At 44.1% G+C, this 26,628-nt stretch overlaps 1 protein-coding gene across 3 annotated transcripts in view; it reads right to left on the bottom strand.

Moving 5' to 3' along the window:
* Nucleotides 1–1,053: 1,053 nt before the first annotated feature.
* OS9 (OS9 endoplasmic reticulum lectin) overlaps nucleotides 1,054–26,628 on the bottom strand; it is a 124,656-nt gene continuing 99,081 nt past the window's right edge. For 2 of the 3 annotated variants that reach the window (XM_063952316.1, XM_063952315.1), the window contains exons 12-15: nucleotides 9,403–9,604; nucleotides 6,857–7,024; nucleotides 3,665–3,774; nucleotides 1,054–2,205 (exon numbers count right to left, since the gene is read on the bottom strand). In XM_063952316.1, coding sequence (XP_063808386.1) covers nucleotides 2,068–2,205; nucleotides 3,665–3,774; nucleotides 6,857–7,024; nucleotides 9,403–9,604 — 618 coding nt within the window. In that variant the 3' untranslated portion in view covers nucleotides 1,054–2,067. The remainder of the gene's footprint in view (nucleotides 2,206–3,664; nucleotides 3,775–6,856; nucleotides 7,025–9,402; nucleotides 9,605–26,628) is intronic. The other variant, XM_063952317.1, reaches the window with a different exon arrangement.

Below are 26,628 nucleotides of genomic sequence, written 5' to 3' on the forward strand. Positions count from 1 at the left end.
AGACAACATTAAAAAGGCATGTTTAATTGTCTTGTTTTTATTTATGGACTCTACTACATATATTTTCCCTACTAACCTGACAATTTTGCCAACTAGAAGCAGCAATCAACTGCTTGCCACGTACACAAGTCCTAAAGGCTAGTCTTTTTGTGCAAAATAGTCCTATAATGGCACTTGGTGTCACCAAACGACTGTTTCAAACAGGCAAAGCTGGATCCAATGCAGATTTCTTGGGGCAGAACTGAAAATCTTTGCAAATCAGCAGTTTTTCATAGTGTTACTAAAAAGCCCACTGATTTACCTCCTAAATAAATGTATATGGACAGACCTTAGACGCTTCTATAATAACCTATTCTTCTCCTAAAAATATTCTTCTTTCATCACTGTCTAAAACTTCATTCAATAAGCAAATACAGTAGGCGAATTTCACAGTTGCACACTGCACTGAAAACAGTCAACAGGTGTTTCCTTCAACAGGCAGTCTTGAAAAGTTTCCATCCACCTCAGGTCAGCAGAAGTTATCTCCTGTTTCTTTGTACTTCCTTTCTCTGTATGAAGTTTCTATTTATACAGATACACAAAATAACATTTGACCATCTGCTGACCTATGGAACATTGCTAGGCCTTGCATCTGTGCTAAGATTACGCAGTCAAAGCAGAAGTTATAAAAACCTCAATAAACCAAAGTTTGGTTGCAGGTGTAAAAAAAAAAAAAAAAAAAAAAGTCTATAAACCATGTAAGAAAATGATATGAATGCAACTGTTCTAAAAGAATAGCCTCTATAGTCTGAGATGAAACAAGGTCTGTTAAATGTGCAATAAAAAAATAATGTGTATTGCATGTTCCCAGTACATTTTCACTTCTAAGACCTCATAAATACAAAACTCGCTTTAAAAATGGTTTCATTTTGCTATTCTGCATCACTTTTACTAGTAGAACATACAGTATATTTCATCTATAAAAATGCTAACAGCCAAATGTATAGCAAACCGTAACCTTTTGCATGAAAATAATTCCAGACTTTCCACTATGCTGAGTGCTCAGCCAAAAGATAAAATTAAAGTAAAGCATTTTATTGTAATAAATATCTCTACACAGGACAAAATTAACATAAATTACTCAAAACCTCAGAGAAGCAAGAAAAAAAAAATTAAAATCAAATTACAAAAACTTGACTCAAAAAAAAAAAAAAAAAACTTATTGCAAAATGACACAAATTTAGCAAGTCTGGAGTTTTTTTTATGCTCTTCAAACAAATCCTGTAAGAAAACAAGATGTGGTGCAGCTCTCCTGCAGGATACAATGATCAACTGTTTCATGTGCTAGAACCATACTATCCTTTAACAACAATAAAGTTGTCAAAAATACATTTAAAATGAGATGAAGATTTTCTCTCAAAGCCTTCATTTATAGCAATGGTAGACTGGGGATGCTCAGTCTTTGTGCTGACTTTTAAACTCTGAATGAAAAAAAAAAAAAAAAAATGTGTATTTATTCCTGAGCTATACAATAGCAAAGTGTGCAATCTTTTTGGATAAAATAACTGCTCTTTCCTTTACAGGAAGATTTTTCTTCTCATTGCGTCATAGATATATCTTATAGATACGCATTTCTGTATACCTAGGAAACATTCCTAGAGGATTAGAAGAGGTTTCCACTGAAGAGAATTCACAGTAGATGGAAAAGGCAGTTAATACCAAAAGCACTATTAAAAATGAAAGTACAGTAAAGTTCATACCAGTGGGAGAGGCTGTAATCACACGTATCATGTTTGGTAATCTTATGGACAAACCTGCCTTCTCACTTCAGCAAAGCTAAAGGAAAAATAAATCCAAATAAATTCAGTTTTTTTTTTAATTATTCTCCTATTGTTTGGATTGCACATCCAGTAACCAGTCAAACTGGTTGTAAACTAAGCATGAGGCATCTGCATATCCTTCCATAGGTTTGGAAAATCCTATTCTCATAAAGCAGCACATTATCCTAAAAGGTTTGTTACAAAGCTCAAGTTCACACGGCAAGGTTGGCAGCCTGGTATGTGCTGGTCAATTTCCTGGACATTTAGGTTAGAAATCCACATCGTCTGATTCCGTAGAAGCACTGGTGCTTTGTGAATCGTCATTTTTATTCCAGACAAAACGATAATTATCCTCAAGCTGCTGTTGCCTCTTCTGCTCTTTGTGGGCATCCTCTGAACCTTGAATCTAGAATAATGCACATTATTGATGTGGAGGCATACTGAATCATGAGAAGATAAATATTATACGCAATACCTTGCATCTAGAAAAACAGTAACAGTATATCATGCAAGCACAGCCTACATGTAAGAGTCAGGGCCGGCGACAGAGGGGGGTGGGGGGCTGGGAGGTCAGAGGGGACACCTGTACCGTGCCCAAATTTTAGAGAGAGAGAGATAGAGAGAGATAGATAGATACTGGGTAGTACGGCACTCAGACACTGGTAGTTAAATTGAGTCCAAGCCCAGGCTTGGACTCAATTTAACCACCAGTGTCTGAGTGCCGTACTACCCAGTTTCTATCCACATCCCCCTGCCTGTGGAGGACCAGTAAGGGCACCGGACCAAACAGCCAGCAACACCAGTGAGTGCCAGATCATCACACAGAAAATATAATATATATATATATATATATATATATATATATATATATATATATATATATATATATATATATATATATATATATATATATATATATATATATATTATAAACTGTAGTCCCCTGGTTCAGGCTAGGCAAGTCTCCTCCTTATTCCAGGGACCAGGCGTCACTCACCGGATTTTTAACAAAGCAACTTTATGGAATGTCAAAAGTTCAGTATGTCATATACAAAGGCATGGGGCAAAACAATCCGATGTTTCAACGCCACACAGGCGTTTTTATCAAGGTGCACAGTGCTGAAAAATAACACAAAACAAGAACCTTTGTTTTGTTTTATTTTTCAGCACTGTGCACCTTGATAAAAACGCCTGTGTGGCGTTGAAACATCGGATTGTTTTGCCCCATGCCTTTGTATATGACATACTGATCTTATGAAATTTCATAAAGTTGCTTTATTAAAAATCCGGTGAGTGCCGCCTGGTCCCTGGAATAAGGAGGAGACTTGCCTAGTCCGAACCAGGGGACTACAGTACATTGATCCTTTTATTAGGAAGGCACCCCGGTGGCTGTTCAGACTGAGAGTGCCTGCTACCTTTCTTCTTGTTATATATTATACACACACACCTATATATAATCTAAGGGGGCCCCAAAACTTCTGTTGCTGGCCCTAGTAAGAGTAGTGTGCAGTCAGATTATTTACTCACAAGACTGTAAAAAAAGAACAAAATGTAGCAACCATCTGTTTCTCGGTACGAGTATTGGATTCCATTCTGCAGCTGAGATTCATGTCAGGTTGCTTTGGGACATTCCCCAACTAAACTAGAATCATCTATTTGTAAAGCAGGCAATCAAATGCTTAATGGATGTACGCTTTGGGGGCTATCACATATTGACAACCTATGGCTTGTGTCTGGTAGGGTCTGATGGGACTTCCATTTCCACAACTGCCAGAGTGTCACCTAACCCAGTGGAGTATTAAATTAAGGTATTTAGTTTCATCCACAAACTGAAACCTTAATTTGCACAGGAACAGCATACATACCAGTATGTTGAAAAATATATCTTTCAGGTTCCTTGTGTCCTCATCTGAAAGCCAGTGTCCATCATCATCATCACCAAAACCACCTGTAAGGATTTTAATCTCTATTTTACCTGTTGGGAAGCATAATAACCATGGTTTTTAAATTTCAAATCTGCAAAACAAATGGTAAAAAAAGCCAACATTACACATTTTACTTATCAAATCCTCTAGAACAGGGATTCCCAACTCCAGTCCTCAAGTTCCTCCAACAGGTCGCGATTTGTGTATTTCTTTAGCTATACAGAGTTCCCCATTAGTGACGTTGATAGCTGGGCACGACCCCATTGGTGACCCCGACGGGTCCACACCCCCTTTCCAAGCGCACACACGGCCATACTGCCCCCACACCTCTGCGCCCTGCCCGCATCTTGGGAGGAGCACTAATTCTATATATTTTATATATCCTGAGGAAGGGGATATGGTCCCTGAAACGTTGACGACCACCAATAAACACGCAAGGGGTCTTTCACAGTCTACAGTCTATGAGTGCAGCCTGCCATTTGGACATTGCACAGTTGGGGGCACCAAAAGAAGTTTCCCTCTGTGAGCTATGGAGTGCCGGGTACACATGCTGATTTCTATAATTCATATGTATATTCATGTGTGTGTGTGTGCGCGCATTATATATATATATATATATATATATATATATATATATATATATATATATACACACATACATACATACATACACAAATATTATATATATATATATACACACACAAATATTATATATATATATACACACAAATATTATATATATATATATATATATATATATATATATATATATATATATATATATATATATACACACACACACACACACATATATATATAGTTATATATATATATATGAGAATAACGAGGCGGCACTCGGAGACTTGCAAAAACATCAAACGTGTATTAGGTGCTGTCAACGTTTCGGGGACCACCTCCCCTTCGAGGTGGTCCCCGAAACGTTGACAGCACCTAATACACGTTTGATGTTTTTGCAAGTCTCCGAGTGCCGCCTCGTTATTCTCCTTTGTGCATTGGGGCGACCCCCCGGAGGAAGGCACCGCAGCAAGCAGGTCCTAAGGGACGTCTGGAGTGCCGGAGTCAAGTGTATGTATATGTGTATATATATATATATATATATATATATATATATATATATATATATATATATATATATATATATATATATATATATATATATATATATATATATATACATACACACACACACACACATATATATTATATTCACACACACACACACACACTAATATATATGTATATACACATACACACACACACTGCTGTGCAAAAGTATTAGGTTGGTGTGGAAAAAAAGGCTGCAAAGTAAGAATGATTTCTAAAATAGAAGTGTTAATAGTATATTTTTAGCAATTGACAAAATGCAAAGTGAATGAACAGAAGAGAAATGTAATTCAAATCAATATTAGGTGTGACCACCCTAAGGTGAGGGGGGCTAGAAGCTGAGGAAGGTGATGGAGCTAGGGGCTCAGGAAAGTGATGGGGCTAGAAGTGGGGCTGTCGCTGAGGAAAATGAGGGGCTAGGAGTGAGAGAGAATGGTGATGGGTCTGGGGGCTAAGGAAAGTGGCCGTGGCATCCCATCTGCTGGAATATCGTACTGCACCCGTCCCTACAGTATGGTTTATGTACAGAAACCCATTAAAAAGCTTAAAGAAAGAATTGTCCTATTCCGATCTTCAATTAAAAAAGCATTTGGTCTATGAACACTGACACTCCTCCCTTTGGGCTGGATTCAGCATTGATTGCAAAAGCAAAATCTTTCTCTAATGGGCAAGACCATGTGCACTTCAGGTGGAGCAGATGTAACATGTGCAGGGAGAGTTAGATTTGGGTGGGGTGTGTACAAACGGATATCTAAATTGCAATGTAAAAATAAAGCAGCCAGTATTTACCCTGCACAGAAACAAAATAACCCACCCAGATCTAAATCTCTCTGCATGTTAGATTTGCCTCACCTGCACTGCACATGGTTTTGCCCATTACAAAGATTTTGCTTTTGCGATCCATGTTGAATCAGGCCCTTTGTTACAATGAAGAACATATAGGCATATTCAATTGATGGCTAATTACCATGTGGCACAGGGAAAGGTAATTCAATTAAACAGCCTTTCCCACACATAAAATTGTAAACTGTGAAATCAATGGGTTTTCCCTGTGCATGAACCCCTGATTGTGGCTCCCTCTTTGAGCTCCTGAAACTGCGAGAAAAAGTACACCCTCGGGGTTTCACGCATGGGTGAATCCTTGCTAATTTGACTGAGCCGGCACAGTAATTAGCTACGGGATTGAATATGTCTGAAAACAACGGACTCATTTCATGGCTATTGGCCAAATACCTCCATTGAAGAGAGGAGGAGATGAGAATAAATATATTTTTCAAAATCAATCATTCTGGATTCATTATTTGAATGCAGTATCCCACAAGGCCTAAATGAGCGGTTGAATTAAGAGTGTTTCTTTAGGCTGAAAATTGTATTGGTGGTATCTATGCCTAAAAACAGAGAAACGATCTCTGATACAAGGTTTTTTTTGTGTTTTTAAATTTGTGATTGTTCTTTCTTCTTCCCATCACATCATTTTGCAAGAACCAAAACAAAAAAAACCCTGAAAAGACTGTTTAAATACCTCTGTTCATTATGGCACATTTATATCACTTGTGGGCCAGAGTATGAAACACTGTTGTATTTAGTAATATGCATAACACAAAGACTGTATGTCAAGTGTGGTTGCTGGTATACCCTCTATGGAATAATGTGTTTACTATTTATTGGGGAACAGAGTCATATATACTGTTGGTGCGTGTCCTGCTTAGATACCCAAGAAATGAAAGAAAAAAAAACGTAGAAAAAAAAAAGAAGTACATTTCCAGAATTTTTAAGATCTACAAGCCAGGGTGAAAAAAACACTTATACCCACTAGATTAAGCAGAATTAACAGACTGCACAGATTCAAAGAAAGGACAGGACAGAAGTATACCAATCAAATGCCAAAACAATTACGGCTTCAAAGCACAGGCCATAACACTCCAATTCCAAAGTGCCTGGATGTTTCAGCCAATCGCAAACAAATATAGAAGTAGCCAGACCAATATGATTTGCAGAGAGGCCTACCTTCTGCCTTCAGGCCTTCCTTTTCAAGCAGTTCTTTAACAACATTCTCAATGTGTCTCAGCTGTGGGTTTTCGCTGCTCATTTCTTTCACCTTCCTCTCTGGATGCTCAGAGCTGCCTCGCCGTATCTTAGTGACCCTGACTTTTACACGGCCATCCGAACGGTCATCTAATGTGAAAAGGTGATAGGAAAGATAAACCCACCAAGTTTAGTATTCTTAAAAAGGACAGGGTATATGGACTCCTTGCTCAATTGAGCAGGTCATGGCCGTTCGGGTAAGTCCAATTGACATGTAAACCTGTGAAATTTACAATATTTGCTATTTAGCAGTAGGACAAAAGGGACATGGCTAACCAGCTGAAGCATATTTTTTTTAATGGCAGAGCATTTATATTAAAAGAAAAGGAAGACCTGAAAAGCAGAGATGGAAGTGACCAACATTCACTAATCTTCACAATATGAAACCCAGTTAAGGATCAAATTGTGCATAAAGATATCCAAAACCAGTGCATTTATCCTCGCAATGCAACAGTTACAGAATTATCAAAAGGCAATAACTAGTATGTAGGATAGTGTTAAACGTATGTAAAAACTCCTCACTAGATGCTATGAAAACAGAACCATAACACAATGCACAACAAAAGCCACTATAAAAGACCATATTTAATCAATTTATCATTGATCAACACGCAGAAGGCCTAAAGCTTTTCAGGTTCCAACAGAGCTCAAACTTACTAATAAGATGGAATTAGCATATACAATGTTGGAATTAGTGTAACTGGCTATCTTCAGTTTTCGAGTAGCAATCAGGAGATATTTGACTTGGTCCTCAGCCACCTGATCACCATTTTGATGTTTATGAACATATTTCACCCACTGTTGTCATACGGGATCTCGATACTGAATGGTTCTCACTCCATGAAAATCGCTTCCCATGTGCCTTTATTAATTACATCGAAATCTATCATGTCACGTGAGCTGTCTGGATACATACACAGACTATTATATGAAGATCCCACAAGGTCTAGAAGGCGGCAGCAGCAACAACAATGCAGCATAACCCTTGTATAAAATGAAAGCACAAAAACACCCATAGACAAGAACAATAAAAAAATGGGAACACCAATATAAAGTTGAATCACCGTACAGAAACCAACAAATGTAGGTTTGAATTCAGATCTGGTTACTGCGGTCACGCCATATAAATAACAGTGTCACACTCATCAGTTGTATTAAGCCGAGAGAAGTGATAAAGCAGTGATAAGTGCAAGGTGATAACGCACCAGCCAATCATTACACTTTTGAAAATTGAAAGTTAGGAGCTGATTGGCTGGTGCGTTATCACCTTCCACTTATCACTGCTTTATCACTTTATCCCTTCACCGGGCTTAATACATCTGCTCCTATTTAAGCAATACTTATATAGTTGTAAAGGACATGGGGCAAATGCAAAAAAAAGGTCTGTTTCTCAGTGCTAAGGGACAGTCTACATCACCAAGATTCAGGATGTTTCAGCATTGCAATGTATTAAAGAAACCCGAGAGGTGATATATAAACTCAGCCCGCTGGAGATCTGTCAAGCCATATTGCATCAATATAATACTTATGCAAAACGTATTTGCTATTCAGCAGCCCTGTTTGCACATGCATGAAATTTCACTCACCATAACTCTGCATGCACGAGGAAAGTCTGTAGGCGCGAGGCATAGTGATATTCTCAGATAAAGCTACTGTATGTGTTATTAGACAAGCAATGACAAGGTCAGTGGCCAGAAAGCTTTGCTGCCATACCTGGGTATGGCGGCAGTGGAATTAAGAAGCTACTAAGGTGCCACTGGGGGAATCTAATTTCTACATGGACTGTCTTAATACATTTGCAGAAGCAGTAATAACCCCTTTTTCTGCTAATACGATGGAAAAACATCGACCTCAGGTTGAAGGAGGAATCATCTGATCTGCAGCCCATAGTTTGTGCTCTTTGCACTACTGAAATTGCCAACATCCATTGGCAGGTATGATGAGAGGTATATGCACTGCAATCCAATTACGATATCCTGCTCTTTGGAGTTTTCAGACTGTTTTTTTATTTTTAATTAAACTGGCTCATCTAGTCTGCCCATGTACACGCACACACTTACACATCAGGGTTCATTTTTGTTGAGAGCCAATTAACCAAATATTTTCAGAATGTGGAAGGAATAAGGAGTATCAGGAGGAAACCCACGCAAGCAGGGAGACTATACAAATTCCACTCAGTTAGTGCCATGGTGGGAATCAAACCTATAACCTCACTGCTGTAAGGCAGCAATGTTAATATTATCCATACTGCCCAGTAGACAGTTGTGCTGTCTTCACCTTCCTTTCAAAGTCATTGAGGTTTTGTCATGTCAGCGATAATTATAGTTATCCAGGACAGCTCTGCATTTTTGTACATTACCCCGACAATGTTATCATCTTAAAGATCGAGACACACGTGTGGAGCCTTTGTTTTAAAGATGGCATTTCCATTGTTTCCCCACTACCGGTACGTATGCTTTACAACCTACCAGTTGGCCCTCTGGCAACGGGCTCATTGTTGCCTGGTGTCATAACTTCTTTGTTCTCCACCGTGTCTGTCTCGTCTTCTTTCTCCACGGCAGTATTGTCTAGTTTATCTATTAATTTGTTCAATGTGGTGGCAAGTGATTTTGATGCTTGCTTCCGGTCAAACTCACCCTTCAACCCTTCAGTTTCCAACTCTTCCTGAGCCTACAACATAAGCAGATTCATAATACGCGCAGTAGGAATGTTTAGGCTTCGTGAAATATAAATACTGCACTCAAACTTTGGCGATAGACAGTCAAGCAAAACTGATGTTATCAATAGCCTGGCATATAATAAAATACACATATATTGTATTGTATTTAAGAGAGATTTTCATTTTGTTTTTCTGCGCAGAGAATTCAAATGGTGGTAAGCTGGATATCAGCTTGTCCTTTTAAGTAATTCCGCGCTTTTCTAACTGCTGAGCAACAAATGTTATGACAATCATTTAAAGAAAAATGCTACGTATGGTAAATTGTATACCGGTTACGGGGATATTTATCAAAGCTTGGAGATAAAGTACCAACCAATCAGCTACTGACATTTTTCAGACACAGCTTGTAAAATGTCAGAAGCAGATTGGTTGGTACTTTATTTCTTTCCATTTTCTCACTCTCCAAGCTTTGCTAAATATTCATCTTAGTGTGGTGAAGTCACTAAGGTAAGCCATCTACTTTTCCACTCAGTATTCACTAAAACGATAAGTTATTTGTCCTTGGAAGTTTAAGCTCAGCTTCCCCTGGGAGTGAGAGGAGACAAAAAACAAACACCCTGTTCCAGTAATCTACCTACTGTACAGTAATGCAAAGTGGAGAAGAATATTTGTCACAGGCCAATATCTGTCTGCTGTTCTCTAAAACCTTATGAAATCAGAGTTAAAATAATAAGAATTTACTTACCGATAATTCTATTTCTCGTAGTCCGTAGTGGATGCTGGGGACTCCGTCAGGACCATGGGGAATAGCGGCTCCGCAGGAGACAGGGCACAAAAATAAAGCTTCAGGATTAGGTGGTGTGTACTGGCTCCTCCCCCTATGACCCTCCTCCAAGCCTCAGTTAGGATACTGTGCCCGGACGAGCGTACACAATAAGGAAGGATATTGAATCCCGGGTAAGACTCATACCAGCCACACCAATCACACCGTATAACTTGTGATCTGAACCCAGTTAACAGTATGACAAACGTAGGAGCCTCTGAACAGACGGCTCACAACAATAACAACCCGAATTTGTTTGTAACAATAACTATGTACAAGTATTGCAGACAATCCGCACTTGGGATGGGCGCCCAGCATCCACTGCGGACTACGAGAAATAGAATTATCGGTAAGTAAATTCTTATTTTCTCTAACGTCCTAAGTGGATGCTGGGGACTCCGTCAGGACCATGGGGATTATACCAAAGCTCCCAAACGGGCGGGAGAGTGCGGATGACTCTGCAGCACCGAATGAGAGAACTCAAGGTCCTCCTCAGCCAGGGTATCAAATTTGTAGAATTTTGCAAACGTGCTTGCCCCTGACCAAGTAGCAGCTCGGCAGAGTTGTAATGCCGAGACCCCCCGGGCAGCCGCCCAGGATGAGCCCACTTTCCTTGTGGAATGGGCCTTGACAGATTTAGGTTGTGGCAAGCCTGCCACAGAATGTGCAAGTTGAATTGTGCTACAAATCCAACGAGCAATCGTCTGCTTAGAAGCAGGAGCACCCATCTTGTTGGGTGCATACAATATAAACAGTGAGTCAGACTTTCTGACTCCCGCCGTTCTTGAAATATATATTTTCAATGCCCGGACCACGTCCAACAACTTGGAATCCTCCAAATCGTTAGTAGCCGCAGGCACCACAATAGGCTGGTTCAGGTGAAACGCTGACACCACCTTAGGCAGAAAATGAGGACGCGTCCGCAGTTCTGCCCTGTCCGTATGGAAAATCAGATATGGGCTCTTATATGATAAAGCCGCCAATTCTGATACTCTCCTGGCTGAAGCCAGGGCCAGTAGCATGGTTACTTTCCATGTAAGATACTTCAACTCCACCGATTTGAGCGGCTCAAACCAATGGGATTTGAGAAAATCCAAAACTACATTAAGATCCCACGGTGCCACTGGGGGCACAACCGGGGGCTGTATATGTAGTACTCCTTTTACAAAAGTCTGGACTTCAGGAACTGAAGCCAATTCTTTCTGGAAGAAAATCGACAGGGCCGAAATTTGAACCTTAATGGACCCCAATTTGAGGCCCATAGACAATCCTGTTTGCAGGAAATGTAGGAATCGACCCAGTTGAAATTCCTCCGTGGGGGCCTTCCTGGCCTCACACCACGCAACATATTTCCTCCAAATGCGGTGATAATGTTGTGCAGTCACCTCCTTCCTGGCTTTTACCAGTGTAGGAATGACCTCTTCCGGAATGCCTTTTTCCCTTAGAATTCGGCGTTCAACCGCCATGCCGTCAAACGCAGCCGCGGTAAGTCTTGGAATAGACACGGTCCCTGCTGAAGCAGGTCCCGTCTTAGAGGTAGAGGCCACGTATCCTCCGTGAGCATCTCTTGAAGTTCCGGGTACCAAGTTCTTCTTGGCCAATCCGGAGCCACTAGTATCGTTCTTACTCCCTTTTGCCGTATAATTCTCAGTACTTTTGGTATGAGAGGCAGAGGAGGGAACACATACACTGACTGGTACACCCACGGTGTTACCAGAGCGTCCACAGCTATTGCCTGAGGGTCTCTTGACCTGGCGCAATACCTGTCCAGTTTTTTGTTGAGGCGGGACGCCATCATATCCACTATTGGTTTTTCCCAACGGTTCACAATCATGTGGAAGACTTCTGGATGAAGTCCCCACTCTCCCGGGTGTAGATCGTGTCTGCTGAGGAAGTCTGCTTCCCAGTTGTCCACTCCCGGAATGAATACTGCTGACAGTGCTATCACATGATCTTCCGCCCAGCGAAGAATCCTTGCAGCTTCTGCCATTGCTGTCCTGCTTCTTGTGCCGCCCTGTCTGTTTACGTGGGCGACTGCCGTGATGTTGTCCGACTGGATCAACACCGGCTGACCCTGAAGCAGGGGTTTTGCCAGACTTAGAGCATTGTAAATCGCTCTTAGCTCCAGTATATTTATGTGAAGAGACATCTCCAGGCTTGACCATACTCCCTGGAAGTTTCTTCCCTGTGTGACCGCTCCCCAGCCTCTCAGACTGGCATCCGTGGTCACCAGGACCCAGTCCTGTATGCCGAATCTGCGGCCCTCTAACAGATGAGCACTCTGCAACCACCACAGAAGAGACACCCTTGTCCGTGGAGATAAGGTTATCCGCTGATGCATCTGCAGATGTGATCCGGACCATTTGTCCAGCAGATCCCACTGAAAAGTTCGTGCGTGGAATCTGCCGAATGGAATCGCTTCGTAAGAAGCCACCATCTTTCCCAGGACTCTTGTGCATTGATGCACAGACACTTTCCCTGGTTTTAGGAGGTTCCTGACAAGTTCGGATAACTCCCTGGCTTTCTCCTCCGGAAGAAACACCTTTTTCTGAACCGTGTCCAGAATCATTCCCAGGAACAGCAGACGTGTCGTCGGGGTCAACTGAGATTTTGGAAAATTCAGAATCCACCCGTGTTGTTGCAGCACTAGTCGGGTTAGTACTACTCCGTCCTCCAGCTGTTCTCTGGACCTTGCCCTTATCAGGAGATCGTCCAAGTAAGGGATAATTAATACGCCTCTTCTTCGCAGAAGAATCATCATTTCGGCCATTACCTTGGTAAAGACCCGAGGTGCCGTGGACAATCCAAACGGCAGCGTCTGAAACTGATAATGACAGTTTTGCACCACGAACCTGAGGTACCCTTGATGTGAAGGGCAAATTGGGACATGCAGGTAAGCATCCTTTATGTCCAGGGACACCATAAAGTCCCCTTCTTCCAGATTCGCTATCACTGCTCTGAGTGACTCCATCTTGAACTTGAATTTTTGTATGTACAGGTTCAAAGATTTCAGATTTAGAATAGGTCTTACCGAGCCGTCCGGCTTCGTTACCACAAATAGCGTGGAGTAATACCCCTTTCCCTGTTGTAGGAGGGGTACCTTGACTATCACCTGCTGAGAAAACAGCTTGTGAATGGCTTCCAATACCGTCGCCCTGTCTGAGGGAGACGTTGGCAAAGCAGACTTTAGGAACCTGCGAGGGGGAGACTTCTCGAATTCCAACCTGTAACCCTGAGATACTACCTGCAGGATCCAGGGGTCCACCTGTGAGCAAGCCCACTGTGCGCTGAAATTCTTGAGTCGACCCCCCACCGCTCCTGAGTCCGCTTGTAAGGCCCCAGCGTCATGCTGAGGGCTTTGCAGAACCCTGAGAGGGCTTCTGTTCCTGGGCAGGGGCTGCTTGCTGCCCTCTCTTACCCCTTCCTCTGCCCCGAGGCAGATATGACTGTCCTTTTGTCCGCTTGTTCTTATAGGACCGAAAGGACTGCGGCTGAAAAGACGGTGTCTTTTTCTGTTGGGAGGGGGTCTGAGGTAAAAAGGTGGATTTTCAGGCAGTTGCCGTGGCCACCAGATCCGATAGACCGACGCCAAATAATTCCTCCCCTTTATACGGCAATACTTACATATGTCGTTTGGAATCCGCATCACCTGACCACTGTCGCGTCCATAAACTCCTTCTGGCAGATATGGACATCGCATTTACTCTCGATGCCAGAGTGCAAATATCTCTCTGAGCATCTCGCATATAAAGGAAAGCATCCTTTAATTGCTCTATAGTCAATAAAATACTGTCCCTATCCAGGGTATCAATATTTTCAGTCAGGGAATCCAACCAGACGACCCCAGCACTGCACATCCAGGCTGAGGCGATGGCTGGTCGCAGTACAACACCAGTATGTGTGTATATACTTTTTAGGGTAGTTTCCAGTCTCCTATCAGCTGGATCCCTGAGGGCGGCCGTATCAGGAGACGGTAACGCCACTTTTTTTGATAAGCGTGTGAGCGCCTTATCCACCCTAGGGGGTGTTTCCCAGCGCGCCCTAACCTCTGGCGGGAAGGGGTATAATGCTAATAACTTTTTTGAAATTAGCACTTTTCTATCTGGGTTAACCCACGCTTCATCACATACATCATTTAATTCCTCTGATTCGGGAAAAACTACAGGTAGTTTTTTCACCCCCCACATAATACCCCTTTTTGTGGTACTTGCAGTATCAGAGATATGCAAAGCCTCCTTCATTGCCGTGATCATATAACATGTGGCCCTACTTGAAAATACGTTTGTTTCATCACCGTCGACACTAGATTCAGTGTCTGTGTCTGGGTCTGTGTCGACCGACTGAGGTAAAGGGCGCTTTACAGCCCCTGACGGTGTCTGAGACGCCTGGGCAGGTACTAACTGGTTTGCCGGCCGTCTCATGTCGTCAACTGATTTTTGTAATGTGCTGACATTATCACGTAATTCCATAAACAAAGCCATCCATTCCGGTGTCGACTCCCTGGGGGGTGACATCACCATTATCGGCAATTGCTCTGCCTCCACACCAACATCGTCCTCATACATGTCGACACACACGTACCGACACAGCAGACACACAGGGAATGCTCTTATCGAAGACAGGACCCCACTAGCCCTTTGGGGAGACAGAGGGAGAGTTTGCCAGCACACACCCAAGCGCTATAATATATATGGGAACAACCTTATATAAGTGTTGTTCCTTATAGCAGCTTAAATATATCAAAATATCGCCAAAAAATGCCCCCCCTCTCTGTTTTACCCTGTTTCTGTAGTGCAGTGCAGGGGAGAGTCCTGGGAGCCTTCCTCACAGCGGAGCTGAGCAGGAAAATGGCGCTGTGTGCTGAGGAGAATAAGCCCCGCCCCCTATTTCGGCAGGCTTTTCTCCCGGAGTTTTAGATATCTGGCATGGGTTAAATACATACATATAGCCTCAATGGCTATATGTGATGTATTCTTTTGCCATAAAGGTATTAAATATTGCTGCCCAGGGCGCCCCCAGCAGCGCCCTGCACCCTCCGTGACCGCTTGGTGTGAAGTGTGTGACAACAATGGCGCACAGCTGCAGTGCTGTGCGCTACCTTCATGAAGACTGAAGAGCCTTCTGCCGCCTGTTTCCGGACCTTCAATCTTCAGCATCTGTAAGGGGGGTCGGCGGCGCGGCTCCGGGACGAACCCCAGGGTGAGACCTGTGTTCCGACTCCCTCTGGAGCTAATGGTGTCCAGTAGCCTAAGAATCCAATCCATCCTGCACGCAAGTGAGTTGAAATTCTCTCCCCTAAGTCCCTCGATGCAGTGAGCCTGTTGCCAGCAGGACTCACTGAAAATAAAAAACCTAAAAACTTTTTCTAAGCAGCTCTTTAGGAGAGCCACCTAGATTGCACCCTGCTCGGACGGGCACAAAAACCTAACTGAGGCTTGGAGGAGGGTCATAGGGGGAGGAGCCAGTACACACCACCTAATCCTGAAGCTTTATTTTTGTGCCCTGTCTCCTGCGGAGCCGCTATTCCCCATGGTCCTGACGGAGTCCCCAGCATCCACTTAGGACGTTAGAGAAATATATTTACACACACACACAAACAAAACAACCACTCTGCAAATGTGATTTATAGATTTATGTCAGTGAGGTTCCAAGGGAAGACAGATATAAAAATATTAAACTATATCGCTAACAGGTTGATTGCAACAGTGTACATTCATGTAGACACTGAGAATAAAACAGATGACCTAACCAGGAGAAAGCAAGAATTGCTCAACTATGTTAAAAAGATTGAGTGCATGGTAACATTTTTTTTATTTTTATCATAAGGACCCTTGACTGCCAATTGACCATCAAACACAGATGAGCACAAGCAACTCAAAATGGTCCTTGTGTAGGGTATGGGTCATTAGGTCGACATGGTCACTAGGTCGACATGAGTTTACTTTTTTTGGTGTTGTTTTCTCTGTAAAGTGACGGGGAACCCCAATTAGTGCAGTGTCCCCTCGCACACTGTGTTCGGCACAGGTTACTATTCCCAATCGTAGTCCACGTGGATCGTAAAGTATGAAAAAATTTAAATAACGAAAAAAGAAGGTGAAACACTCATGTCGACCTTTTTCCATGTCGAAATATGCATTTTGACTAATAGTGGTCAAACTAAAGACCGTCAACCTAATGACAGTATCCCCTTGTGTATGAGCTCTGGCCACTAGTGTGATGGGGCCATCTAGTGGAAGTTATATTGAGCTGCTGCATATTCAGCAGGGAAACACCTGTGAAACACACCAACCTCACGTTAATCTTATCTTACCTTAGCAATACTCAAATATAAAAGTCAGCTGCATGTAAAGGAAATGAGGAGGGAGGAATACTGCCCTAGTGGGTTGGTAAATGTAAAAAAAACAACAAACGTTATTTAATGAATGTTATTTAATGTTCGGGGGTGCTGCGATAGACAACATCGTTGCCCATATGCAGTAAGAACAAAAGCTTATCCTAAGTTGGTGCACACTTCAGAAAAGAATTGGACAAGATTTTAACTCTTAATTTACAAGTTCTAAAAAGCACACAGCAGTGAAATATTAAAAACCAAAGTAAGAAGTGCAGAAAAGTGATACATGTGATTTTAAAAGAAGCACTCTGCTCCAATGCGTGCTGTACTATTGTTAAATAATCATTTGTTCTAGTAACATTGACCTACACAATAAGTTCTTATGTGTGCTGTTGGACTCTAATGACAAATGTTTTTATGTTTGTAATAAAGTATCAAATTGGCCAGAACATGTGTCTTAAAATGTCTAGATCTGCAGAACAGTATACAGCCGTGGCCAAAAGTTTTGAGAATGACACAAGTATTGGTTTTCACAAAGTTTTCTACTTCAGTGTTTTTAGACCTTTTTTTTTGTCAGATGTTACTATGGTATACTGAACCACAAGCATTTCATAAGGGTCATAGGGTTTTATTGACAATTATATTAAGTTTATGTAAAGAGTCAAAATTACAGTGTTGACCCTTCTTTTTCAAGACCTCTGCAATTTGCCCTGGCATGTTGTCAATCAACTTCTGGGCCACATACTGACTGATGGCCACCCATTCTTGCCTAATCAATATATGGAGTTTGTCAGAATTTGTGGGGTTTTGTTTGTCTACCCGCCTCTTGAAGATTGACCACAAATTCTCAATGGGATTAAGGTCTGGGGAGTTTCCTGGCCATGGATAAATTTTTTTTCGATGTTTTGTTCCCTGAGCAACTTAGTTACCACTTTTGCCTTATGGCAAGATGCTCCATCATGCTGGAAAAGGCATTATTAGTCTCCAAACTGGGTGACTGCGGCTGCTAGAGGCACTGAACCGATGTGTCCAGTGTCTCAAGTACCTATTGAATGTGACTGGGGGACCAGAAGTATTTTGGATATTAGATTTATCCGTATTTTGGAATAATTGCATAACATAATGAGATAACATGGCGATGGGTCCCTAGTCTAAGCACAGAATGCATTTAGGTTTTTAATAACTTTCTGTATTAAACAACGTTTATGTACACTGAGCCATCAGAAAACAAAGGTTTCAATATCTCAGTCTCACTAAAAAATTCTGTATTTTGGAATATACGGATATGGGATACTCAACCTGTATAACATTTATCACTTTTCTGCACCTCTCACTTTGGTTTTTAATATTTCACTGCTATGGCCTTTTTAGAATTTGTAGATGAAAAGCCACATTTTATTGTGTTCAATTATTTTCTAAAGTGTGCACCAACTTAGGACAAGCTTTTACCTTCTTTTGTTCTCAAATATAAGTCAGAAGGGGAAATTTACATAAGAAACTAAATAAATCGACTGCAGAGAAAATGGGATTTTAATACCTACCGGTAAATCCCTTTCTCGTAGTCCATAAGGGATACTGGGGTTACTTATTACGATGGGGTATAGAAGAGGTCCAAAGGAGCCAGTGCACTTTAAAATTTCTTCCATTGGGTGTGTTGGCTTCTCCCCCCTATGCCAGCTCCCACAGGCAGTTAAGCAAAATAGTGCCCGAAGGAGAAAGGACATACTTGAGAGAAGGAACATAACAACGAGTGGTGAGATTCACACACCAGCACACCATAACATAAAACAACCAGCAACGGCTGGAACAAAACAGCAACAGCTGAACAGGTAACTTTTTGGAAAAGAAAAACCTGCAGAGAAGTCAACGCACTGAGGCGGGCGCCCAGTATCCCTTATGGACCACGAGAAAGGGTTTTATCGGTAAGTATTAAAATCCTGTTTTTTCTGGCATCCATAAGGGATACTGGGGTTTACATATTACGATGGGGACGTCCCAAAGCATCCAGAACGAACGGAAACGTGCGGAGACGTCTGCAGTACCGCCTGCCCAAACTGGGTATCCTCTTTGGCCAGGGTATCAAACTTGTAGAACTTCCCAAAGGTGTTCTTCCCCGACCAGGTAGCAGCTCAGCCCAGTTGCAAGGCCAAGATTCCACGGGCAGCCACCCAGGAAGACCCCACTGATCCTGTAGAGTGGGCCTTCAGAGACTGTGGAGCGGGCAAGGCTGCCAACACAGAGGCCCATTGGATAGTCAACCCAATCCAACGAGCAATAAACTGCTTAGAAGCAGGGCAACCCTTTTTCTGCGCATCATATAGCACGAACAAGGAATCCGTCTTTCTGATCTGAGCTGTTGACATAGGCCCTCAAGGCTCTCACGGCATCTAAGGAACCGGAGGAGCAGATGTACCAGAACTTGACGGGACTACAATCGGTTGATTCAAGTGGAATGCAGAGACAACCCTCAGCAGGAACTGCTGTCTAGTCCTGAGCTCAGCTTAGTCCTCGTAAAAGACCAAGTAGGGACTTTTATACGATAAGGCCCCCAATTCGGAGACACGCCTAACAGAAGCCAGGGCCAGCAACATTACAGTCTTCCACGTGAGAAACGTGTCTTCTACCGGCATCGAAGGTTCAAACCCGGAGGACTGTAGAAAATCCAACACCACATTCCAGTTCCAGGGTGCCGTGGGCGGCACAAATGGAGGTTGTATGTGGAGATCTCCTTGCAAAAAGGTCTGAACTTCTAGCAACACTGTCAACTTCTTCCGGAAGAAAATTTAGAGAGCTGAAATCTGTACCTTAATGGAATCCTGTCTATTTATGCAAGCCACCGCCGCGGTGTTGTTCGACTGAACTTGGATCACCCGATTCTTGAGCAAAGGAGAGGCCTGAAGCAGATCACTGTAGATCACCCGAAGTTCCAGAATGGTGACAGGGAGTAGGGCTTTGTGGGCTGACCATCTGCCCTGGAACTGATCCCCTTGGTTGACAGCTCTCCATCTTCTTAGACTCGCATCTGTAGTGAGGAGGATCCAATCCTGAATCACAAAACTGCAACCTCCCAGTAGGCTTGAAGACTGTAGCCACCACAAGAGGGAGATCCTGGCCTGAGGTGACAGATGTATTATCTGGGGCATCTGAAGATGTGATCCGGACCACTGGTTTGGGAAATCCAATTGAAATGTTCTGGCATGGAATCTTTCGTATGTAATGGCCTCGTAAGAGGCTACAATCATTCCCAACGATTGTATGCAAAGATGGATGGATGTCCAAGTAGGCTGAAGGACCAGTCGGACCATCTCCTGGAGTGAATTTGCTTTGGCCTCCGGGAGGAACACTTTCTGAGCCACAGAGTCCAGAAACATTCTAGGAACAGAGTAGGCTCCAGGTGGGACTTCTGTAAAATGAGGATCCACCCAAGTTGTGATTACAGCTGAATAGTGCTGTCTATATTGAGCAGTAGAAGCTCCCTAGATCTAGCATCTATCAAGAGATCATCCAGGTAAGGGACCATATTAACCCCCTGGACTATGAACAGGAACATCATCTCTGCCACTACCTTCGTGAAGACTGAACAGGGCTGAGGGCAGGACCTGGAACTGTTAGTGATTGTACAGCAGGGCAAACTGCAGGTAAACCTGGTGAGGCGGCCAACTGGGATATAGAGATAAGCGTCCTTTATATCCAGAGAAACCATGAACTCCCGGTAATTCAGACCAGCAATCGCTGCTCGCAAGGAATTCCTCTTGACCTGTAAAATCTTTGGGTAAGGTTCAAGGATTTTAGAATCAGAATGGGCCTTACAGAACCATCCAGTTTCGGCACCACAAACAGGTTGGAGTAGTAATCCGTTCCGTTGTTGTTGTAGTGGCACTGGAACAATGACATGGGACTGTACCAACTTTAGGATGGCCTGCTGCGGCATAACTTGTGTATCCTCCAAAACCAGGAAGGTTGATTTTGAAAAATCATTGGGGAGGAGCGCTGTCGAACTCCAGCTTGTAGCCCTGGGAAATGAGGTCTTTATCCAGGTATCCTGGCAGGAGACTTCCCAGATACGGCTGAAGTGACGCAGGCGAGCTCCCACCTTGAGATCCCCTCGGGTTGGGAGGGCACCGTCCTGCTGAGGCTTTAGTGGAACCTGAAACTGGTGCCTGATTCCCAAGAATCAGCCTCAGCTGGTTTTCTTGTCTTACCTCTGGTGCCTCGTGCCACATTGGAGGCACCTCTGGCTCTCGATCTGAATTTGGTGGATCAAAAGGACTATGTAGACAGCCCCGGCAGGAACGCCTGGTCAGCGGGGTCAGAGAGGGGAAATCCATGTATCTAACTCAACCCTGAATAGCCACACCTTTGAGAAAGGGAGAGACTCCACAATGCACGTGGAAACCACGTCCGCAATCCACTGATGCAGCCACAAAGCTCTGCTTGCCGACACTGCCATGGTAGCATTCCTAGCATTAATAGTGCCTATCTCCTTGAGAGAGTCACACAGGAGGCGTGCAGTGTCTTGAATGTCTTATGAGGGTCACCATAGCGACCAGGGGCCTCTTGAACTTGATTCTCCCAGGTATAGATGGCATGCGACATCCAGTAACCTGCTATCACAGGCCTTTGTGATACGCCAGCCGCAGTGTAAATAGACTTAGTGTAATTACTATTTCCCTATCCCCAGGGCCCTGTAGTTGAAAGGAACCAGGAGCAGGTAACACCACCTTCTTTGAGAGGCAGGAGATTGGTACGTCTACAGATGGGGTGTCCAATTTTTTTTTTTAATCCTTCTTGAAGGATGAATATCTGGTCCAAAGCTGGACGAACCCTGGACCATGCGCTCGGTGGACCCTGGAATTAGCCCACTGAGCTATAGGAGAGTGTGTAAAAACCGCCTTGTAACCGGGTATTTTTTATCAGGATTTTTCCAGGCTTGCCTAAGAAGGTCATCTAATTCTGGAGAATCGGGAAATGTGACACTGAGTTTTTCTGTGCTAGGAAAAATGACTGCAGTGTTGCAGCGTCCCCTAAAGGGAGTTTTAATACATCCCTGATGGCAAGTCTGAGGGGCACAATATGTGCAGAAGTGGATTCCTCAGTAGTAGGATGTAAATCCTACCCCTCCTCCTGTACCTCAACCTCAGATTCTGAGAGTAAATCAGGTAGCCCACGCTTCAGTGGCACTGAACTAGGGAGGGGTGCTGTTTCCCTTGCAGATAGGTCTGTTACCGCCTGCTGCAGTTGTTGTGTCTTCTGGTTATTAGCAGTGAGCTGTATGACACAGAGCCAGGATGGCTCCTGACCCTTCCCCCCCAGTCTCCTCACTAACTTGGGAGGATTGCATTGTTCACATGAGAGAGAACCAGTCATACAGGGAGAGAATCAGGTGTGACATACACTGCATAATTGGTATTTTACCATGTTTCCAGTAGACAACACTCACACACATTTTACACAGACAAGTATTACATAGCACATAGTATATTCTGCTGCATTATACTTCTATAGGCCAGGCTGATACGGCTAGGTATTGCAAATTGAAACATTATTGCATAGTATATCATTCTGATGTACTTTCTTTATGGGCCCTACACACTGGTCGATACCAGTGAAAGATATGAACAATCTCGTTCATTAATGAATGAGATACCGTTCATATCTTTCAGTGTGTACGCACCAGTGATGAACGATGCGCGGCCCTGCTCTCGTTTAAACATGTAGGCCAATATGGACAATCTCTTCCATATTAGCATGCAGTGCTATGGAGCTGGGTGATGGGGGGAGTGAAGACTCATCACTCCCCCGCCGCCCGGCCATCGGGCAGCAGGTCGACAAGTGTGTAGGGCCCTTTAGTTTTGAATTGTATGGACCCAGTTGTTATCTATGTGGTATGCCTGTTTGTTTTTGTAAGGTAATTTACTGCCTGGCATTTTAGGGGGTTTGGGTGTGGTTGGAGATTCCAATTATTGGTTTCACTTGCAGTATTTCTCTACTTAAATTCTATCCTGTAGGCTGTGCAAAGCCGGTTGGCTGTGCATTTATTCCCGAATTGTGCATTTTTATCAAAGTGTGATAAAATTGACACATAGCAGCGTTCCATCAGCGTTCAATCGAAGTGAAAAAAAATGAAAACAGAAGCACACCAATCTAACAAAACATAGAAAACTGAAGAACTAATAACAAATGTGAGTCGCTTACTCTTCATATCACTCTCACCTCCTGATTGTTGCATCTGATTAAATAGCACAGAACTACCTTACTTAGACATTTCAAAAACCATCCATTTCACCAACAAATGCTTGTACCTGTATTTTTGTCATTTGTTTTTTCCTCTTACGTCCTAGAGGATGCTGGGATCCACGTTAGTACCATGGGGTATAGATGGGTCCACCAGGAGCCATTGGCACTTTAAGAGTTTGAGAGTGTGGGCTGGCTCCTCCCTCTATGCCCCTCTTACCAGACTCCGTTTAGAAAATGTGCCCGGAGGAGCCGGTCACAGATAGGGGAGCTCTCCTGAGCTTTTCTAGTAAAAGCTGTTTTTAGAGTTTGTTTTTTTACAGGAGGCTGTTGGCAACAGCCTGCCTGCAGCGAGGGAATAAGGGGGGGAGCAGTGTCTGCCCTGCAGGGTCTGAGCCACTGTCTCCGCTGACTGGACACTGAGCTCCAGAGGGGTCTGATCGTTCTCCGCCACAGGGGACCGCTCACCCGAGCAGCATGCCGCCAAGCCCTTACAGATGCTGAAGAGTGGTGAGTGTGACACCGAACCCCCTAGCAAGCGGGGGGCCGGTGTGAAGATGGCGGCAACGGGGAGGGAGCGCAGTAATAACTGCGCTCCTAGGAAGGTTCAGAGGCACATAGTGCGGCGCTGTGAGGGGCGCCCTGGGCCAGCGCTTACCCCCACACTGGTCACCAAGTCTGTCGGGGTCGCGGATCTCAGCCAGCAAGTTTTTCCTCGGGCCAGTATAATATCTGAAGAGCGGGAAGGCAGCGCCATTAAGGGGGCGGAGCTTCTCCTCAGAGCGTACCCAGTAGCGTTCCAGCGCCATTTTCCTAACTGCACAGTGCTGGATGGAAGAACAGGTCCCTCCACAGCAGCTCCAACTGTCAGTACACGGTACCAGGGGGTTGCAGAAGGGAGGGGAGGCTGTAAAACGACTGTCTCCTATTAAGGGACACAGTCTGCGCTGGTCAGAGGTCTCCATTTAATGGAAGCGCTGTACTGTGGGTTGGCTCCGATCTCTGTCTCTCTCTTGCCTTTCTTGGAGAGGGGGAGGGGGACTCTCTCTGCGTGCGTGCGTGTGTTGGTCACGTTTAGCTATGTCCAGGGACACTGTCATATGCTGCAGAGGATTTATCCTCCCAGGATGATCCCATTCCATGTAATCAGGATAGCACTGGTTTAGCACAGATACTAGAGATGAGCGAGGTTCGGTTTTACTCGGTTTTACTCGGTTCTCAAAACGGCATCTTATTGGCTATCCAAAACACGTGACATCCGTGAGCCAATAAGATGCCGTTTTGAGAACCGAGTAAAACAGAGTAAAACCGAGTAAAACCGAACCCGCTCATCACTAACAGATACCTGCAAGGGAACCAGAGTGGTTTTCCTCTATCAAGTTTTGGATTTCTCAGATTTCTGACAAGGTTGCTAGTAATGAATCTACAACCCAGGTATTACAGAGTTCTATGGCTGTATGGCCTGTTTCTGGTAATTCAGGACACCCCACAAACGTGCGCTTGTGCATGTCACGCAAGATGACACGGATACCGATTCTGACACTACAGATTGTGATGGGGATGTGTTGCGGGGGTCCGCATCTCTTGCAAAGGGGGTGCAATTGTTGATAGATGCTATCAGGGATGTGTTAAATGTTAATGATACCACACCTGGGCAGGTTGAGGAGGCTTTTTTCACTGAAAATAAAAAAGCCTTGCTAACCTTCCCTGCGTCAAAGGAGTTGAATGCTATATTTGAAAAAGCATGGGAAAACATTGAGAGAAAGTTCCATATCCCTAAAAAGATGAAGGTGGCCTTTCCTTTCCCTAAGGAGGATAGGAAAAAGGGGGAAAACCCTCTGATTGTTGACGCATCTGTGTCCAGACTCTCAAAGAAGGTGGTTTTGCCTGTTCCGGGATCTACCGCCTTAAAGGAGCCGGCAGATAGAAAGATTGATAACACGCTAAAATCAATGTACACTGCTTCTGGGGCCATATTACGTCCCACTATTGCTAGTGCATGGATTGCAAAAAAAAATAGTGAAGTGGTCGGCTACCTTACTTGACGATTTGGATACGATGGATAGGGATGACGTTGCATTGTATTTACGCAACATACATGATTCTGCAGGTTTTATGGTAGAATCCACGAAAGACCTGGTTTCCATGGCTGCAGGAATTTCTTCCATGTCTGTTTCAGCTCGTCGGAGACTATGGCTGCGCCAGTGGTCGGCCGACGCGGAATCCAGAAGGAGTGTGGAGTCCCTACCCTATACAGGTGAGGCTCTCTTTGGGGAAGCTCTAGACGTGTGGATAACCACCGCTACAGCGAGCAAGTCTCTGTTCTTCCCTCAGCAGCACCTGCTCCGAAGAAATCCTTCTCTTCAGCTGCACCGCAGTCCTTTCGGCCTAACAAGCCTAGAAAGGCCAGAACATCCAATACCTTCTTTAGGGGAGGTCGGGTTAAGTCCAAGAAACCTGCCACTGCAGGTTCCCAGGAACAAAAGCCTGCTTCAGGTACGCCAAAGTCCTCCGCATGACGGTGGACTGCACGCCCCAGTGGTGGGGCCAGTGGGAGCGAGATTCAGACACTTCAGTCATGTCTGGGTATCATCCGGCCTGGATCCCTGGGTGGTAGATATTGAGTCTCAGGGATACAGGCTGGAATTTCAAAATCTCCCTCCTCATCGCTTTTTCAAGGCAGGCTTACCAGCTCTGTTGGAGGACAGCACTGTACTACAAGACGCTGTCCAAAAGCTGGTGGAGGCACAGGTCATTGTGCCAGTGCCTCCTCACAGGCTGACCAAAGGTTACTATTCGAACCTTTTCGTGGCACCGAAACTGGATGGTTCGGTCAGGCCCATTCTGAACCTAAAATCTTTGAACCCCTTTCTAAAGGAGTTCAAGTTCAAGATGGAGTCTCTCAGGGCAGTGATATCAGGTCTGGAATAGGGGGAATTCCTGGTATCGCTGGATATCAAGGATGCGTACCTCCACATTCCGATCTGGCAGCCACATCAGGCTTATCTCCGTTTCGCATTGCTGGACGGTCATTTCCAGTTCCAGGCCCTGACATTCGGCTTATCCACAGCACCGAGGGTGTTTACCAAGGTGATGGCGGAAATTATGATTCTCCTCCGCAAGCAGGGTGTGAACATCATTCCATATCTGGACGATCTGCTGATAAAGGCATCATCCAAGGAGAAGCTACTGCAGTCCATTGTTCTCACAACGCAACTGCTCCAGAGTCACGGTTGGATTCTGGACCTTCCAAAGTCACATTTGGAACCAACCCAGAGGTTGTCATTTCTGGGAATGATCCTGGATACAGAAGTGCAGCGGGTGTTTCTTCCGCAAGAGAAGGCGTTGGCGATACAAGCCATGGTCCGGGATGTCCTGAAGCCACCCCGGGTATTTGTTCATCAATGCATTCGCCTATTGGGAAAGATGGTGGCATCTTACGAGGCTCTCCAGTACGGGAGGTTCCACGCTTCAACCTTCCAACTGGATCTCCTGGACAAGTGGTCGGGATCTCACCTCCACATGAACCAGAGAATTCGTCTGTCGCCAGAGGCGAGGATTTCACTCCTCTAGTGGCTCCAATTGCCTCACCTCCTGGAAGGCTGCAGGTTCGGGATTCAGGACTGGGTCCTTCTAACAACGGATGC

This window comes from Pseudophryne corroboree, chromosome 2 (assembly GCF_028390025.1).
Source record: "Pseudophryne corroboree isolate aPseCor3 chromosome 2, aPseCor3.hap2, whole genome shotgun sequence".
Classification (NCBI taxonomy): Eukaryota; Metazoa; Chordata; class Amphibia; order Anura; family Myobatrachidae; genus Pseudophryne; species Pseudophryne corroboree.